This window comes from Macaca fascicularis, chromosome 7 (assembly GCF_037993035.2).
Source record: "Macaca fascicularis isolate 582-1 chromosome 7, T2T-MFA8v1.1".
NCBI classification, from domain to species: Eukaryota; Metazoa; Chordata; class Mammalia; order Primates; family Cercopithecidae; genus Macaca; species Macaca fascicularis.
The window spans coordinates 141868059-141886659 of NC_088381.1; the positions used below are offsets into that span (position 1 = coordinate 141868059).

The 18601-nt window shown below is 48.0% G+C and overlaps 1 protein-coding gene across 1 annotated transcript; it reads right to left on the bottom strand.

Moving 5' to 3' along the window:
• Nucleotides 1–469: 469 nt before the first annotated feature.
• Nucleotides 470–18509, bottom strand: FAM161B (FAM161 centrosomal protein B). Its single transcript, XM_045396720.3, has 9 exons — nucleotides 18350–18509; nucleotides 14329–14648; nucleotides 12379–12929; nucleotides 10418–10764; nucleotides 8645–8772; nucleotides 5676–5840; nucleotides 5011–5110; nucleotides 3391–3527; nucleotides 470–2194 (listed from the first exon to the last, which is right to left on the bottom strand). Exons 1-9 carry the CDS (start codon nucleotides 18401–18403, stop codon nucleotides 2056–2058), a joined length of 1941 nt encoding a protein of 646 aa, XP_045252655.2. The 5' UTR covers nucleotides 18404–18509; the 3' UTR covers nucleotides 470–2055.
• Nucleotides 18510–18601: the final 92 nt, after the last annotated feature.

An 18601-nucleotide genomic window follows, 5' to 3' on the forward strand; every position in this document is an offset into this window, starting at 1 on the left:
TTTTTGAGACGGAGTCTTGCTTTGTTGCCCAGGCTGGAGTGCAGTGGCGTGATCTCGGCTCACTGCAAGGTCCACCTCTCCCCCTCCCGGGTTTATGCCATTCTTCTGCCTCAGCCTCCCAAGTAGCTGGGACTACAGGCGCCCACCACTGCACCCAGCTAGTTTTTTTGTATTTTTTAGTAGAGATGGGGTTTCACCATGTTAGCCAGGATGGTCTTGAGCTCCTGACCTCGTGATCCGCCCGTCTCGGCCTCCCAAAGTGCTGGGATTACAGGCTTGAGTCACTGTGCCCGGCCGTGTTTTTTTGGTAGAAATAAGGTCTCATTATGTTGCCCAGGCTGGTCTTGAACCCCTAGCTTCAAGCGATCCTCCTGCCTTGGCCCCCTCAAGTGCTGGGATTACAAGCATGAACCACTGCACCAAGCCAGAATATCCTATTATTATTGGTGAGAAGAAAAGTATTCCAAAGTTCACCTACTAGTAGAAAAATCTTGGTTGTCTGGGAAATTTTAAGTTTATTTAAAATGAACCTCATGCTTACATAAACACACAGGCACATTCTAAACAGGTAACAGGAGAGAATTGTTTTAAATTATTCTTAATTTGTTAATAACATGCGTAATCACATAGTATGTAGACTGTATTCATGGCAATTACTTGTATTCTTAGAATGCCAGTTTCTGTTTCATGCAGCCTTTTATATTAGAGCAGTGGTTCTCAGCCAGGGACATTTTTGCCCCCTGCAGACATCTGGCAATATCTAGAGACATTTTGTCACAACTGGGGAGAGGGGTACTACTGGCATCTAGCAGGTAGTGGCCAGGGATGCTGCTAAAGGTTCTTTTTTTTTTTTTTTTTTTTTTTGAGACGGAGTCTCGCTCTGTCACCCAGGCTGGAGTGCAGTGGCCGGATCTCGGCTCCCTGCAAGCTCCGCCTCCCGGGTTCCCGCCATTCTCCTGCCTCAGCCTCCCTAGTAGCTGGGACTACAGGCGCCTGCCACCACGCCCGGCTAGTTTTTTGTATTTTTTAGTAGAGACGGGGTTTCACCGTGTTAGCCAGGATGGTCTCGACCTCCTGACCTCGTGATCCACCCGTCTCGGCCTCCCAAAGTGCTGGGATTACAGGCTTGAGCCACCACGCCCAGCCTAAAGGTTCTACAATGTACAGGACAGTTCCCTTCCCCAACCCTCAACAAAGAATTAGGTGGCCCAAAATATTAATAGCACTGAGGATAAGAAATCCTGTACTAGAAGTTGTAAGTTTTTCATCCCCCATGGGCTAAATCTGACACACAGATGTATTCTATTTTGCCCATACAATATTTCTAAGTAATTTTTAAATTAGTTGGCAGCATACAAATTTCTGGCTTGATGAAAACATAGTTGATGTACTAACTCTGAGCCTATATTCCAGCAGGATTTGATACTTGCCAGTCTCTACCGTCTCCTACTGTCTACACCCACTCCACTGATGCATTTGTTTCTGCACTAGCTCCTATAGGCATTTGGGCCTGTGCTCTTTTCTGTACCTATTCTCTAAGTGTGAGGCACAAAGCAGGAACCCTTAACTCTAGGCTACAATCCCTTCACCTGGGCCTCCCCACTTTGATTTCCTTCAACCATTCCCTGTTATCTGCTACTTTCTTTTTTTTTTTGAGACAGTCTTGCTCTGCTGCCCAGGCTGGAGTGCAGTGGCATGATCTCAGCTCATTACAACCTCTGCCTCTTGGGTTCAAGTGATTCTCTTGCCTCAGCCTCCCAAGTAGCTAGGATTACAAGCACGTGTCATCACGCCCAGCTGTATTTTTAGTAGAGACAGAGTTTTGCCATGTTGGCTGGGCTGGTCTCCTGACCTCAGATGATCCGCCAGCCTCAGCCTCCCAACGTGCTGGGATTACAGGCGTGAGCCACTGCGCCCAGCCTATTAATCTGCTACTCTTCATTTCCCCATCTTCTAGCAGTAGCCATGACTCGAAACCCAAGTTTTTCCTGCCTTGACTCAAACCCAAGTTAGCTGCTTAATATTTTTCAAAAGCAGAGATTTTAAGTGTAGTGATTAAGCAAGTGATAGGAGATTTTCTGGTGATTGATGAGACAGCTCCTCCAGTACTTTCCTGGGGCTTGCAGGCTGTTCTAGATATCCTTCTAAACCCTGCTCTGGATCTCTGATGGTGAATTTTGCAGTTTTTTGGAACCTGCAGAATAAAACACGAAAAAAAAAATTTTTTTTTTTTTCAGACAGGGTCTCACTCTCACCCAGGCTGTAGTGCAGTGGCGTGATCTCGGCCCACTGCAGCGTGGACAGCCCAGCTCAAGCAACCCTCCCACCTCCGCTTCCCAAGAAGCTGGGGTTATAGGCACGTACCACTGCACCCAGCTAATTTTTTTTTCTTTTTACTTTTTGTAGAGATGGGGGTTGCCATGTTGTCCAGGCTGGTCTCAAACTCCTGGGCTCAAGCAATCCACCCACTTCAGCCTCCCAAAGTGCTGGGATTACAGGCATGAGCCACCGTGCCCGGTCTGAAAAAAGAAAATCTTAAAGCACTGTGTAAGGTTTAAGAATGGTCTCTCCCAGCACTTTGGGAGACCGAGGCAGGCGAATCACGAGGTCAAGAGATCAAGACCATCCTGGCCAACAAAGTGAAACCCCATCTCTACTAAAAATACAAAAAATAGCTGGGCGTGGTGGTGGGCACCTGTAGTCCCACCTACTCGGGTCGGGAGGCTGAAGCAGGAGAATCGCTTGAACCCGGGAGGCGGAGGTTGCAGTGAATCAAGATTGCACCACTGCACTCCAACCTGGCGACAGAGCAAGACTCCATCTCAAAAAAGAAAAGAAAAGAAAAGTATCAACATTATTATTATTTTACATGGGATGTAAAGGAAAATTTCTAGGGGTATAAAAACAGATAGGAATTAGGGTAGGGGCTGCTAGGATCTAAGATACAAAACAACTGAGAATAGTGTAGATAGATACTATTTTCGTCCTTTGACTCTATCAAAATGGGTTATGGAGAAGGTGATACTAATGAGCTACCTTTAAGGAATGCTAGAAAAACAGTTTTACAGTTTTATAAGAAGTCAAAATATACATGATTTTTCTTCAAAAATAAAGTAGAAATAGTTTCGGCTCATGGAATTGGAACTGGAATTGGAAAATGATCTGTTTCAAAATGGAAGAAAACGAAACATAATTTGTCAGATTTTATTCACAACTGCACCACTGTCTAAATTCAAATGTGTTACTTGGAGGGAGATCTCTGGATAGTATTATATAAATATAGGATTATGATCTCAAAATACCAGTGGCTATTCTAAAGTTTCCTCCCAGTGGTATTACTGGGTATGACAATTTAGAAAGCTGCAGAATGACAGCAACATCTCAGGTTACCTGGGAAAATCCTTGACTTTGGTCTCCTCTTGAACAGCCCCAGTGCCTTGACCCTTGTTTCTCACAAAGTCTTCCTCCAGCCCAGCCTGCTTCAGGGTGTCTAGATACCATTGTTCTGCTTCTTTCTTGGCTAGATCCTGTGGGATGGAAATTAATCTGTTGTAGCTATCTTACGAATTACCAGACAATTCTAAAGTACTTAATCAGTATTCTTAAAATACTGCCACTACCACCACTACCCTTATTATGGGGCACGGATTTGCATGAAAATTATTTAACCCTTGTTTTCGAGCTTTAATGTGGGTATAAATCACCTGAGGTCTTGTTAAAATGCAGATTTCACATTTGGTAGGTGTCAGATGAGGACCGTAATTGTGTATTTCTGACACTCCCCAGAGATGCCAAACTGTTGATTTAGGAGCCACAATTTTGAAAAGCAATGACTTAGACTTTTGGGAGACAAATGAGACCCAGATTTAAAAGGATGGACTAAAAACCTAAGATTTTAAAGCAACAAAGCATTATCAGGAGCACTAAAATAAAAAATAAGCTACACCAAGACTCTTAATGGAAGGACAGATGGTCTGCATGTGGACCAGGAGATTATTATTTTTTGTTTAAGTATTCCAAGAAAAAATCATAGAGTACTTTGTATTTTTCCTAGAGAGGTGAAAGATCTGTTGAGATCTGAAGAGTGAGCTTGCTTAACATTAACATAAAGAAGCATGAGAGATTTTGAACAATGCAGGTTGCTAAGTAAATCCAAGACCATGTGTGCTTGCGTGTGCGAGAGGAGAAAGATTTACGGAGGGAGGAGGAAGTGAAGCCAGCAAATGCCTAGACAATGTACTAACTATAAGATGGAGCTAACGCCCCACCATTGGAACTAGGTCACTAGGGAGCCCCAACTTGTCTGAAACTGGAGAGGAAAAGGATCCACAGAGCCTCATGCAGCAGAACCAGAGCATCCTTACATCCTTATGGAGATCTCAGCTGAGTCCAATGTCCCTAAAAGTCTATAGAGAATATCTTAAAATGATAGTCTTCCAGGATACTTTGGGTACACTGCCTATGGGTTAGCCCTGCTCCACAAGGAACACACACACACACGCAAACAAAATAAAAGAAGAAAAAAAAATTTCAGGCTTCCAGCCTGAAAGCCACTTAGTCTAGAAAAAGCCGGTGGGGTGCTTGTGGGCATCCTAATCCTTGGAGACTTATAAATGTGCCACAGCTCTAGAGACTGGGGAGGCCCAGGGCCAGCAGCACAGGCAGAGGAGAGAGACCTTTCCAGCACTGTGAACAGTGGCTCCAGAGCGCAGAAAGAGCCAAATGGTCCCTGTCTCTGAGGTCTCATGAACTCTGAATGCTAGACTACAGTGAAAGTTCTAGGAAGTGAAATATCCCTTTACCAATGCCTTTGGAGTCCACTCTTGGATGAAATCAACACAAGCAGCATTCTCTACTGTACTATTTATTTTGGAAAAATAAGGTAGTAATGAAATTAGAATTTCTGGGCCTCAAGGAAATGTTTAATACCCACATATTAAAATTGTTTCATAATTTATCAGAGCCTTTTTATCTAAGGCAGAAAGAAAACAAATGATGGTTTAGTTTTACCTTGGCAACTTGTTCAAAGAGATACGGCCTTGTTTGTATTCGCTTCTTCATTTCTTCTAGTTCTTTCTTATATTCTTTCGCTCTTTTACGGTCATTGTTCCTGGAATTAGCAAGATTTTTAGAATTACGTCGTTTCTAGGCCAGGCGCGGTGGTTCACGCCTGTAATCCCAGCACTTTGGGAGGCCGAGACGGGCGGATCACGAGGTCAGGAGATCCAGACCATCCTGGCTAACATGGTGAAACCCCATCTCTACTAAAAATACAAAAAAAAAAAAACTAGCCGGGCGCGGTGGCGGGCGCCTGTAGTCCCAGCTACACGGGAGGCTGAGGCAGGAGAATGGCGTGAACCCGGGGGGCGGAGCTTGCAGTGAGTGGAGATCGCGCCACCGCACTCCAGCCTGGGCAACACAGCCAGATCTGTCTCAAAAAAAAAAAAAAAAAAACTACATCGTTTCCAATCCAGAATACCATTCATTTCCAGTTAAGCAGTGTAATTCCCATGTACATTGTAAATTCCTATGTGACTTGGAAAATCATGGCCCCGCCGCTGTGATTACAGGAGCCTGCCTACCCCAGTAACTCCATTTTGCATTTTCTGGCAACAGGCCAGTGGTCTGCTGGATCCCAAGGCAAGCACCCCTTTTGACACATAGGGGATACTGACCGGTTTTCTTTCAGCTTTGCTTTGAACACTTCCTCCAGGCTTTTATGGGGATCCATGGCTTTTGCACGCAAGGTCACAGATTTGGACATTGCTTGAGACTTCTTTTTGTGGATCTCCAGCCACTGAATACTCTCATCTGCTTTGTTCTTTTTTTCAAGTGCACTTCTAAAGGGAGGAGGCAGAAAGAGAGTATAGATTACCAACCTGGGCATACTGAAAAGCAATCTCAGGCCAGGTGTGGTGGCTCATGCTTGTAGTTCCAGCACTTTGGGAGGCCAAGGCAGCTGGATCACCTGAGGTCAGGAGTCCAAGACCAGCCTGGCCAACATGGTGAAACCTCAACTCTACTGAAAATACAAAAATTAGCTGGGTGTGGTGGTGTGCACCTGTAATCCCAACTACTTGGGAGGCTGAGGCAGCAGAATTGCTTGAACTCAGGAGGCAGAGGTTGCAATGAGCCAAGATCGCACCACTGCACTCCAGCCTGGGCGACAGAGCAAGATTCCATCTCAAAAAAAAAAAAAAAAAAAAAAAAAATTAGCCGGGTGCGGTGGCTCACGCCTGTAATCCCAGCACTTTGGGAGGCCGAGGCGGGCAGATCACGAGGTCAGGAGATCGAGACCATCTGGCTAATACTGTGAAGCCCTGTCTCTACTAAAAATACAAAATATTAGCTGGGTGTGGTGGCGTGTGCCTGTAGTCCCAGCTACTCGGGAGGCTGAGGCTGGAGAATGGCGTGAACCCAGGAGGTGGAGGTTGCAGTGAACCGAGATCGCACCACCGCACTCCAGCCTGGGCAACAGCGAGAGACTCCGTCTCAAAAAATAAATAATAAATAAATAAAATAAAAGCAATCTTAGTAACATTTTCTGGAAAGTAAGTTGGTGTTTTCAATGAATGCGGCATGTAATTTACCTCAACTGGCATTTTAAAAAATAATAAAATTCTAGGATTAAATGCACTGGCAGATGAAGCCTTTCCAGCACTAGGGACACAGTGACTTCCTACCCTAGAAGTGTATTTACTGAACTGGAGAAATATCAGTTAAAATATCCTTACTTAGGCCGGGTGTGGTGGCTCACGCCTGTAATCTCAGCACTTTGGGAGGCTGAAGTGGGCTGATCACGAGGTCAGGAGTTCAAGACCAGCCTAGCCAACAAGGTGAAACCCCATCTCTACTACAACTACAGAAAAAATTAGCTGGGCGTAGTGGCACATGCCTGTAATCCCAGCTACGTGGGAGGCTGAGGCAGGAGAATCACTGAACCTGGGAGGCAGAGGTTGCAGTGAGCTGAGATTGCACCACTGCACTCCAGCCTGGGCAACAGAGCAAGACTTCATCTCGAAAAAATATATATATATCCTTACTTAAATAGCCCAACACTCAATAGGTCTTCACCTATTGATCCAAAATAATACTAATAGCTGCCACTTACTGAGTTCCCTATTAGGAATCAAGTACCATTACATTTCACGTAGTCCTCATAACTGCCTTATGAGGTAAATACTAAATCCCCTTTTTATAGGGGAGGTGATTGAGGCTCAAAGGAGGTAAGCCACTTGCTCAAAGCTACCCAGCATGCCAGTGGAAAAGCCCCTATTGGACCAGGATCTTTGGCTCCCAAGCCTCTGGCCTTGACCACTCTGCTGTAAACAGTGGGCTGGAAGGTATCTGGGTTCATGGTTCTTTGGGAATACAAATCTGCATATTCAGAGAGAACTGGAAATGAGCCTCCTTCAGTGCAAACTATTTGGCTTCAACTTGTAGCACTTAGTTTGTTCAGTTATCTAAAAGGTAATATGCTGAATTCTTCCAAAAGGAAAATCAATCAAGACTCTTCTATATGGATGTTTACATTCAAATGGACAGACTGGGAAGGACATGCAAATTTAATCTGCTCATATGTCAGATTCCCTGTGGCGGGAAAGCAGATGTGGATGTCCTCTATAGGTGGGCCAGCCTCTTTGTTCAGGAGGCCTGGGTTCTTGGGCCCTCAGGATACTGAGCAATTAGCCCTGATTTAGTAGGTCTAACTGAAGTCTGAAGAAGAAAGGAGTATCCCTTGGACTGTAAGTACTTTTCTACAATCCCTGCTGTGGGGCTTAAGGATCCAAGTAGGTTCTGAGTACTCCCCTACATGCCCCATGGGAAGGCAGTAAGACATTAGTCCTCTCCCTGGCCTAAGCTGCTCATGACACCATGGCCTCTCTTGCCTACTTCAGCTCCGAAGCCTGGTGGAGGAACCCTTGCTGGGGGCTGGCTCAACGAGAACATCATCATAACAGAGTCAGGTGAGTTGAAGAGTTAAAAATAAGCAGGCTCTTGCTGCCCAACGGACTCTGACATCTTCCCAAGATGAATCTCAGAGAATCTCAAATCTATGCAATGGATGTCTCATCTTGGTGGCAACTTCAGCCACCTGCTAGCATGCTTCTCTGAATTCTTGTTCCTCGTTACTCCCTTCCTCTCATCCATGGGCTTTTATCCATGTTCTGTCTGGAACCTTCCTTCTCTCCAGGCTTTGTCTGGCCAACTCTTCCTTGTTCTTCAGGTTTCAGGTTTCACTTTAGACATCTATTCCACAAGACAAGACCCCCTGCTCCAGGCTGCCCAGTGCCCTCACAGTCCCCTCTACCCCCAATCATTGCACTACTCAAAAAATACGGCCATTGCTTCTTTGCTTTTCTCTATTTCAGACTAGACAATAAACTGTAGGTTCTCTAAGATCTCCAGCCTTAACACTGTGCCTGGCACAGAATAAGCCCACTGTGAATATGTGCTGAATGATGGCTAGCTGTTCTCCAAGCACCAGGTGTGGAGAACCGCAATTGTTCCTGTCCTGATCAGAAAATTCCCTTTGACCCCTTGAGGTGTCTCTGATAACAGGAAAGGAGGCCCCTTAGTAGGGAAGTTTCCAGCATTTGGGGCCAGAATCAGAGCGTGGGTCTTGTGCAGCCTGACCACTCACCTGACTGCAGATTCCCTCTTCCTGGTGGCATCTGTGATGTGCACAGGGAGAGTGTTGGCAGAGAGGGAAGCAAGGCCACTCAGAGAACGACTCCTTGGCAGGGGTGGAGCTGGTGGCTGTGGGGAATCCTAGAAGAAACAAAGGCTGGTATTGGTGGGACAGCATGTGTGATTAGTTTCTTTTTTTTTTTTTGAGACAGAGTCTCGTCTCGCTCTTTTGCCCAGGCTAGAGTGCAGTGGCCAATCGAGGCTCACTGCAACCTCCGCCTGCCTGGTTCAAGCAGTTCTCTTGCTTCAGCCTCCCACGTAGCTGGGACTATGCAGGTTGTGAGCCACCACGCCCAGCTAAATTTTTGCGGTTTTAGCAGAGACAGGGTTTCACCATGTTGGTCAGGCTGGTCTCGAATTCCTGACCTCAGGTGATCCACCCGCCTTGGCCTCCCAAAGTGCTGGGATTACAGGTGTGAACCACCACGCCCAGCCGTTTTCTATCTTTACTAGGATTCAATTTAACTGAAGGACTGAAAATGAGAATCTTTTTTTTTTTCCTGGGAATAAGGCAAGGATAATGAGATCTCAAGTTTCATAACCAAGCCAAGACTTGGATATCAATCCTAAAGTTTTTAGTCAAATGAGAAGAGTTCCTTGGAATTGGTATAGGAACATCAACAACTGATCCCAACTCCTTGCCTCTCAGGCCTGCTTGGACTTATTTCTGTGAAATCCTTCTAGAGCAAGGGAGGAAGAGGAGTGTCCCTATGGTTTGTTTTTGTTTTGTTCTGTTTTTGAGATGAACTTTCACTCTTGTTGCCCAGGATGGAGTGCGGTGGTGCAATCTCAGCTCACTGCAACCTCCGCCTCCCAGGTTCAAGCAATTCTCCTGCCTCAGCCTCTGGAGTAGCTTGGATTACAGGCGCCCGCCACCACATCCAGCTAATTTTTGTATTTTTTGTTTTTGTTTTTGAGACGGAGTCTCGCTCTGTCGCCCAGGCTGGAGTGCAGTGGCCACATCTCAGCTCACCGCAAGCTCCGCCTCCTGGGTTCACGCCATTCTCCTGCCTCAGCCTCCCGAGTAGCTGGGACTATAGGCGCCCGCCATCTCGCCCGGCTAGTTTTTTTGTATTTTTTTTTTAGTAGAGACGGGGTTTCACTGGGTTAGACAGGATGGTCTCTATCTCCTGACCTCGTGATCCGCCCCTCTCGGCCTCCGAAAGTGCTGGGATTACAGGCTTGAGCCACTGCGCCCGGCCAATTTTTGTATTTTTATCAAAATTAGAGATGGGGTTTTGCCATGTTGGCCAGGCTGGTCTCAAACTCCTGACCGCAGATGATCTGCCCTCCTCAGCCTCTCAAAGTGCTGGGATTAGAGGCGTGAGCCACCATGCCCGGCCTGTTTTTTGTTGTTGTTTTGAGATGGGGTCTCACTCTGTTGCCTAGGCTGGAGTACAGTGGCGTCATCTTGGCTCACTGCAGCCAGAAATTCCTAGGCTCAAGTGGTCCTCCCACCTCAGCCTCCTGAATAGCTTGAACTACAGGTACATGCCACCACGTGTGGCAAATGTTTGTTTTGTTTTGTTTTGAAGAGATGGGGTCTCTATGTTGCCCAGGCTGGGCTGTGGTCTGGAGTTTATAGGAAAGTGAATCTGTTTATAACTGAGCTGGTGTTTAAAAAAGATAGGAAATCCTTGTTGAGAAGTGCTTTCCAGAAAGACCTGGCCCCACCCTGTATTTCAGGCCTTAGCCCTGACCCTCCCACAGCTGCCTGGGCTCTCACCGGCCTCCCTCCGGTGGTGGCAGCATCGCAAGGCCGCTGAGGGTGGTGCAGGTTGGAGGTCCTCAGCAAGAAGGGCTTGTTGCGAGTGGCCTCTTGGGTTTCTCTTCTTTTGGCTGCTTTTCTCTGGAAGGCCTTGTAAAGGCCCTCATAGTCAGGGACTATGGGATTCACCCGAGGCTGGAATCCAAAGTTAGTGTGCAGAAACCCAAGCTTTTCCTGCTGGGTTCGGGTGGCTGTGCGGGGCTGGGGGTTAGCCCGGTTACCAGAGGAGGCGATAGGGGAAGAGGCCATCTGGAGCATGTCCAGGGCTCTCATCTGGATGCGAATTTTCCTGAAGAGCTCAGCTTCTGTGGAGACAGGATGGTGATGGGTAAGAAAGGACCAGGCATGAAACCTACAGGGTTGGAGAACTTTCCCTCTTTTACACACTAGCCGTAAGTGTACTGGAGGCAACTATGAACTTTTCGGGAATTCTGACACGTTAACATCCTGTGCGATGCTTGCAGATGGCCTTAATAGGCATATTTATGCCACAGAAAATAACAAACATTACAAACCAGCTTGCTTGCTTTTTTCTGGAGAGCTTGTTAATAAATGTCATCCAGAACACCACTGCCTGTGCCAGTCAGGCTGCAGAAGCAGCGACCAGCTACACTCACTGAGCACTTTCTACGACTGCTTCTTTACAGATGAAGCAGAGGAAGTGGGCCAGCTGCCTGCTCCTCTCCCATGTTTCCCCATCTCAGAGAAAGGCCCCACCATCCACCCAGCTGCCCAGGCCCTCTGCCCACATCACTGACTCCTCCGTGTCTCTCATCAGTCACAAGTTGTCACTTCCTCCTCTTTAACCTCTCTCCAGTCCATCCTCTTTTCTTCATCCCTGCAACCAGCTGCATAATTTCTCAATTGAATGGTGAAATAGCTTCCTCTTGGCTCAGTAGCCCTCCAGTCTTGCTGCCCTCTTGGATCATCTACACAGCAATCAGAAGGATCCTTCTGAACTAGATTTCTGATCGTGGGTCACCCTGCCTCAGTCCCTCAGTGGCTCCCCTGTGCCCTTGGGATGAAGTCCAGACTCGCTAGCGTGGCTTGCAAAGCTCCTCATGTCTAGCCCATGTCTGCCTCTCCCTTCCCACTCCCTCTTCTCTCAGCCCTCTACCTTTCCAGCCCTTGCAGATGCTCCACTTTCTCTCCCCTCCATGCCACATTCTGCCTGTTCCACTTCTCCTCCCTCTTTGCCCCTCCTTTAGTTCAGCCCCAGGGCCCACTTTCTTAGGGGACCTTCCCTAACTGCTCCCTTCCTTCACCAATCCCCGGGTTAGGTCCCTCTGATATATGTTTCCATGCTTCCCCCTTTAATCCTTGTAAATAACTCACCACGTTTGTATGCATTTGTGTTTATCTGTTGTCCTCACATGTCTACAAACTCCATGTCTGTGTGTTCACCATGGCACAGTGCCTGGAGCATGGCACATGCCACTGAAAAGTGAATAAAGCCTGAGCCCCTTATTTGGAGGTATACTTTTTGAAATATGTAAATAATCATCCCCCAGGTAATTTCAGTGACTGACGCCACCTCACCAGGATGAAGGGGCCGTGGGGGAGCATCTCAGGGCAGTATGCTGGTGGTGGCATGAGCCCAAGCTGGTCCTCAGGTGTCTCACTGGTTCTCTATTCCTGCACCTCTGCTGGTGCAGAGGCCCTCGTGTGCATTCACTCAGCTGTCAACAGGACGAGCCTTGGGGACACTGTGGGACCTTTCAGTCCTTACTCCATACAGGCCCCGATTGTGTAGACAGACCTAACCCTCCCCGATGGCCTGCACTAAACGTGCAGCCTCTAGTGGGTCCACCCAAGCAGCAAATCTCCAAGCCAGGCCAACCCCTGGGCCCTGACTAAATCCCTACGGTGGAATTGGTACCCCAAGGCAGGAGGTAGCAAGGTGGCAAGGATGTCTTTACCCTGGAGTTTATCCCCAAGGGCTGGCTCCAGAATGGACTTGGGGATCCTTCTGGTGGCCTTCTGCTTGGAGATCTTGGCTTCAGCTGTGGCAGCCAAGTCTCTCTGTCGAGCAGCTTCCTTTAGTTGCTCCTCCTTCTCCAGGAAGCTGAAGGGCTTCAAAGAAGAGAGGAGCAGTTCCTTTCTCTTCTGAATCCCTGCCCGCCTTCGGGCCTCGCTGCGCTCCATGATCTCTTGGTAGAGGGGCAGGTAGACATGTGCAGGCACAGGCTGTGCCCGGAACTGCCTGTGGCACTCAGCCTCTTCCTCACCCTGCCTCCGGGCCCGCTGCCTCTCCTGCTCAAAGGAGGCAGGTGAGCCCAGCCACTCGGCCTTCTTCTGGGCCTCGCGCAGTGTCATGCGGAATGGCCGAGGGACAGTAATGGATGATGCCCAGGAGCTGACACTTCTGTGCTGGGAGGAAGGCCGGGAGCCTGAGGGTGGCTGGGTCGGAGCCCTGGGAATGTTGGAGGGAAGGTTGCTCAGGGAGCTGCAGCGCCTTGTGGAGCCACACCTGGAAGAAAGCAGATCCACGTGTGGAGGACAGGGCAGTCAGGAGGCCCTGCTCCCTCCAGACCTCCTCCCCAGTCCTCCCTTCCCACTGGTCACAGCTGGCTGCTTGACCTAACACCACAGCCCCACAGGCCTCTATGTCCATGACCTTCCCACAGACAATCCTGGCAGCCCTAAAGGAAAGTCTCTTCTCAGAATTGATCCCAAAACTGCCACTTTGCACTCTAATATTTCATGAGAGAGAGAACAATGAGCAGAGTAGAGCTTGAGAGTCAGACAGACTTGGGTATAAATCTTGCTCCAAACTTTGAGCAAGGTTCTGTTAAAACTTCAATTTCCTCCTACATAGAATGACAAAAATTAATGTCTACTAACCAGGTTATTGGAGGAGAAAGTAAATATTAAATGAGATAAGGTAATGAGATAATGTATACTTTATCTCATTAAATATTTACTTTCTAAGACTTGACCAAGATAAAGGTACTTTGTTGTCATTCTCAGGGAAAGTGTATTTAGGAAAGGCTTCCCTGTATTTTTTTTTATTTTTCAATATTTATTTATTTATTTATTTATTTTGAGATGGAGTCTTGCACTGTTGCCCAAGCTGGGCGTGATCTTGGCTCACTGCAACCTCCACTTCCCAGGTTCAAGCAATTCTCTGCCTCTGCCTCCTGAGCAGCTGCAATTACGTGCACCCGCCACCACGCCCGGCTAATTTTTTTATATTTTTAGTAGAGACGGGGTTTCACCATTTTGGCCAGGCTGGTCTTGAACTCCTGAACTCATGATCCACCCACCTCAGCTTCCCAAAGTGCTGGAATTACAGGCGTAAACCATGATGCCCGGCCCATTTTTTATTTTATTTTTATTTGTTGAGTCAGAGTCTTGCTCTGTCGCCCAGGCTGGAGTGCAGTGGCATGATCTCAGCTCACTGCAACCTCCATCTCCTGGGCTCAAGGGATTCTCGTGCATCAGTCTCCTGAGTAGCTGGGATTACAGGCACACACCACGATGAGTGGCTAATTTTTGTATTTTTAGTAGAGACGGGGTTTCACCATGTTGACCAGGCTGGCCTCGAATTCCTGACCTCAAGTGATCTGCCTGCCTCAGCCTCCCAAAACGCTGGGAGTGCAGGTGTGAGCCACTGCGCCTGAGGAAAGGCTTCCCTTTAATTAATTCCAGGGTATCACTGGACTAAGTGTTGCCCAAAGTGATTTAGGATTCCTGGGGAGGAATCGGAACACCTGTTTGGAATCAAAAGCTGATTCTGAGCTACAGCCTCAGTAAATGGCAACTTGCAGAAGTGCTCTTTGCTTTACAGAGGAAGATGAAGCCCAGAGACACGATGTGACCTGTGTGGAGGTGTGGAGTGAGGCAGCCGTGGAGCTGCAGTGCCTTACCTCAGAGCCTGGGGGCGCTGGACCTGTACCTTGCCCCTGCCCTTGTCTCGGAAGAAGCTCTCCAGGCCCTCCTCATCTTCAGAAAGGCTTTCATCACTCTCCGGGTCAGACTGAAAGACAGACTCCAACAGACACGCTCTGCCTTTCTGCTTCAGTACCTGCAAGGTCTGGTAAAAGCTCCCAGTGGAGTCAGAAGTAGAATCTATCTCCTCCTCTGGGCTGAGGAACTCGTCAAGTTTGCTGGCCCTGGGCAAAACCAGCCCATCCCCAGACAGCTCCTCTCCTGCCTCTGTGTCTGGGGAGGATTCGGGGGAAAATATCTACAATAGAATAGAAATAGGCTGTGAGTGAAACAATGCTTTCAAAAGTATTCAAATCGTAACTTAATTTCACTTTGAACAAGCCTCTGTATATTAGGGACTGGGGAGAATTTGGCGTCTGCCAGGTGCGCTGGCTCATCCCTGTAATCCCAATACTTGGGGAGGAATTTTTAAAAATAAGATGTGTTTCTTGCTCTAAAGACATTTCACAACTTGGTCTATGAAGTGCGCTTCACTGAAGGGATGGAGAGGGAAGTGAAGAGCTGAAGTTGGTTCCCTACGCCATACAGTGCAGTAAGCTTTTACAGAGCACCTCACCTGTACCATGCATTCTGACCCCTGCACTCCAGGAATCCTGCCCATGATGATGGCCGCACTCTGCCTTACTTGGGTTGTACCTACTTCTTGCTCATCTTCCTTCTCCCACTTCCCTTGTCTCTACTCCTCTGCTTTCCTCATGTTCTAGCTAATTTGCACTCTGTCAAGGAATGGATGATGGCCGGAAGCAGTGGCTCACGCCTGTAATCCCGGTGTTTTGGGAGGCTGAGGGAGGTGGATCACCTGAGGTCAGGAGTTCAAGACCAACATGGTGAAACCCCATTTCTACAAAAATACAAAAATTAGCTGGGTGTGGTGGTGGGTGCCTGTAACCTCAGCTACTGGGGAGGCTGAGGCAGGAGAATCGCTTGAACCTGGGAGGCTGAGGTGGCAGTAAGATGAGATCACACCACTGCACTCCAGCCTGGGTAACAAGAGCGAAGCTCCATCTCAAAAAAAAAAAAAAAAAAGGAATGGATGATTAACAAGAGAGACAGTATGGTCTGGCTGGAAGAGCAAAGTCCTAAGAAGCGGGACACACAATTAACTTTTTCAGTACTCCATTCATTCATACCATATTTACTGGGTGCCTGATGTGCACTGGGCATTTGGCTGAGAACAAGACAAACAAGATCCTTACTCCCTTGAAGCCTACACTGTAGTAAGAGAAGACAGACAACATAAGATGATAATAAATTCCGTGAAAACCATAAACGACTGTGAGGTTATAAAAAGATGGAGTGCCAGCTGGGCGCCGTGGCTCATGCCTGTAATCCCAGCACTTTGGGAGGCCAAGGCAGGCGGATCAAGAGGTCAGGAGATCCAGACCATCCTGGCTAATGTGGTGAAACCCTGTCTCTACTAAAAATACAAAAAATTAGCCGGGTGCGGTGGCGGGCGCCTGTAGTCCCAGCTACTCCGGAGGCTGAGGCAGGAGAATGGCGTGAACCTGGGAGGCGGAGCTTGCAGTGAGCCGAAATCGCGCCACTGTACTCCAACCTGGGAGACAGCGAGACTCCGTCTCAAAAAAAAAAAAAAAAAAAAAAAAAAGTGCCTATGGAAAGCTTTTTGGTTGATAAAAGTCTATCAGATGAAGGTTATTAAGAATGTACTTGTAATCGGTACATCAGTTAGGTTTATTAACTTGCTGCAGGACACTACGGAAAACATAGGGAACTTAGGGTCGGGGGTGTGATTTTTATACCGCTGGCCAGCTTCCCTGATTGATTCTGGAATGGTGTTGTCATGAAGTGGGGACAATTTAATAAGTGAATGATTGAGCTTTTTTTTTTTTTTTTTTTTTAGGCAGGATTTTGCTCTGTCACCCAGGTTCTGGAGTGCAGTGGTGCAATCATGCCTCACTGCAGCCTGAACCTCCTGAGCTCACGTGATGATCCTCCCACCTCAGCCTCCCGAGTAGCTGGGACTACAGCACGCGCCACCACATCTGGCTAATTTTTTAATTTTTTGTAGAGACGGGGTTTCACCATGTTGCCCAGGGTGGTCTCCAACTCCTGAGCTCAAATGATTCGCCTGCCTTGGCCTCCCAAAGTGCTGGGATTACAGGTGTGAGCCACTGGGCCCCGCCCAAAGGCAATTCTTATTCAAAAGGTGAGAAGAATAAAGTAGGGTGGGTAACTAATTGATCAGTAAGCAGTATAATTTGGAAGAAGGAGTGTTAGTAATTTTGCACCTATAGTATGGACCTGAAACACTGTTTCCTGATGCTCTTGCTGTTGGCATTATCTATGCCTATGACAGTCTGAGTTATACTTCCTCAGTCTTGGGCTGATTTTTATTTTTCATTGTGGAGGAACTTTGAATTGACAATTGATTGATGAGGAGCCAGCCTTACTAAAATCCAGGGTAAGAGTCAGAGGTATGTATGCACCCTAGCCCTGGCTCTGCTACAAAGAATGTGCGATCTTGGGCACATTTTTTCTTTTTTTTTTAAAGACAACGTTATTAAGATATAATTTCTATACAATATATTCGCTCATTTAAAGTGTACAATTCAGTGGTTTTGGTATATACACAGAATTGTGCAACTACCATCACAATTTTAGAACACCTTCATCGCCCCTAAAATAAACGCCATACTCTTTAGTAGTCACTCCCTATTTCCCCTAACCATCCACACTCCACCCCACCAGCCCTAAGCAACCGCAAGTCTACTTTCTGTCTTTAAGAGTTTAGGGTCCGCCAGGCACACTGGCTCACGGTAATCCTAGCACTTTGGAAGGCCTTGGCTGGTGGATCACTGGAGGCAGGCGCCACCACACCTGGTTGTTTTTTTTTTTCTTTTCTTGAGACAGAGTCTCGCTCTGTCGCCAGGCTGGGGTGCAGTGGTGCGATCTCAGCTCACTGTAAGCTCCGCCTCCCGGGTTCAAGCGATTCTCCTGCCTCAACCTTCCCAGTAACTGGGCCTACAGGCGTGCGCCACCATGCCCAGCTAATTTTTGTATTTTCAGTAGAGACGGGGGTTTTGCCATGGAAACCAGCCTGGTCTCGATTTCTTGACCTTGTGATCCGCTTGCCTCGGCCTACCAAAGTGTTAGGATTACAGGCGTGAGCCACCGCGCCTGGCCTTTTTTTTTTTTTTTTTTAATTTTTAGTAGAGACGGGGTTTCACCATCTGGTCTCGATGGTGGTCAGGTGACCACCAGGCTGGTCTCGAACTCCTGACCTCAGGTGATCCACCCGCCTCTGCCTCCCAATGTGTTGGGATTACAGGCGTGAGCCACCACCTCGGTCAAATGTGGGGGGCAGGCCGGGCGCGGTGGCTCACGCCTGTAATCCCAGCACTTTGGGAGGCCGAGACGGGCGGATCACAAGGTCAGGAGATCGAGACCACGGTGAAACCCCGTCTCTACTAAAAATACAAAAAAAAAATTAGCCGGGCGCGGTGGCGGGCGCCTGTAGTCCCAGCTACTCAGGAGGCTGAGGCAGGAGAATGGCGTAAACCCAGGAGGCGGAGCTTGCAGTGAGCCGAGATCGCGCCACTGCACTCCAGCCTGGGCGACAGAGCGAGACTCCGTCTCAAAAAAAAAAAAAAAAAAAAAAAATGTGGGGGGCAATTTTCTTAATCTTTTTGTGCCTTAGTTTTCTCTTCTACAAAAAACGGACGACAATTGGTCATAGAGTACTAACAGGATAAGCGAAAACTTATGTGACATTGCCTATAAGGAGCCTCGTATAAAGTCCGAGAGGTTCAGGTCTGCAAATCAGAATCCGCCTCCTGGTCCCTAAACGCTCATTTTAACCCCACGCCCCTCCGTGACACGCCCCTGCTGTCTGTTTCCAAGGCAACGCCAAACAGTTTCCTCTCTGGGATTCCTTTCCCGGGGGCAGTCCCGCTTCCTCCCTTCTCTTTCTCTCCTCACCTGACGGCTCCCCTCCGCGCCTCCGGGGGCTCCCTCAGGCCTCTCCACGGTCATTTCGGCTGGACAGAGGCAGCAGCGGCTGTGACAGCGATAGGTGCAGCAGCGGCGGCAGCGCTAGCTGTGCGGAGCCAGGGTCCACCCCTTTCTAGCTTTGGCGTCTGATGGGCTTCCAGGGCAACCTCCGATCCATCCCGCCCGAGGAGGCAAAGTTCGTTTTCCGATTGGCCTATTCTCTTCGCGCATTTTATTTCC

Coding starts and splice junctions, on each gene's coding strand:
- FAM161B (XM_045396720.3), bottom strand. CDS start 18,403: ATGACCGTGGAGAGGCCTGAGGGAGCCCCCGGAGGCGCGGAGGGGAGC. Junction 8,773..10,417: donor CCACCACCGGAGGGAGGCCG/GTGAGAGCCCAG, acceptor TGTTTCTTCTAG/GATTCCCCACAGCCACCAGC. Junction 3,528..5,010: donor TCTTTGAACAAGTTGCCAAG/GTAAAACTAAAC, acceptor TCCATCCCACAG/GATCTAGCCAAGAAAGAAGC.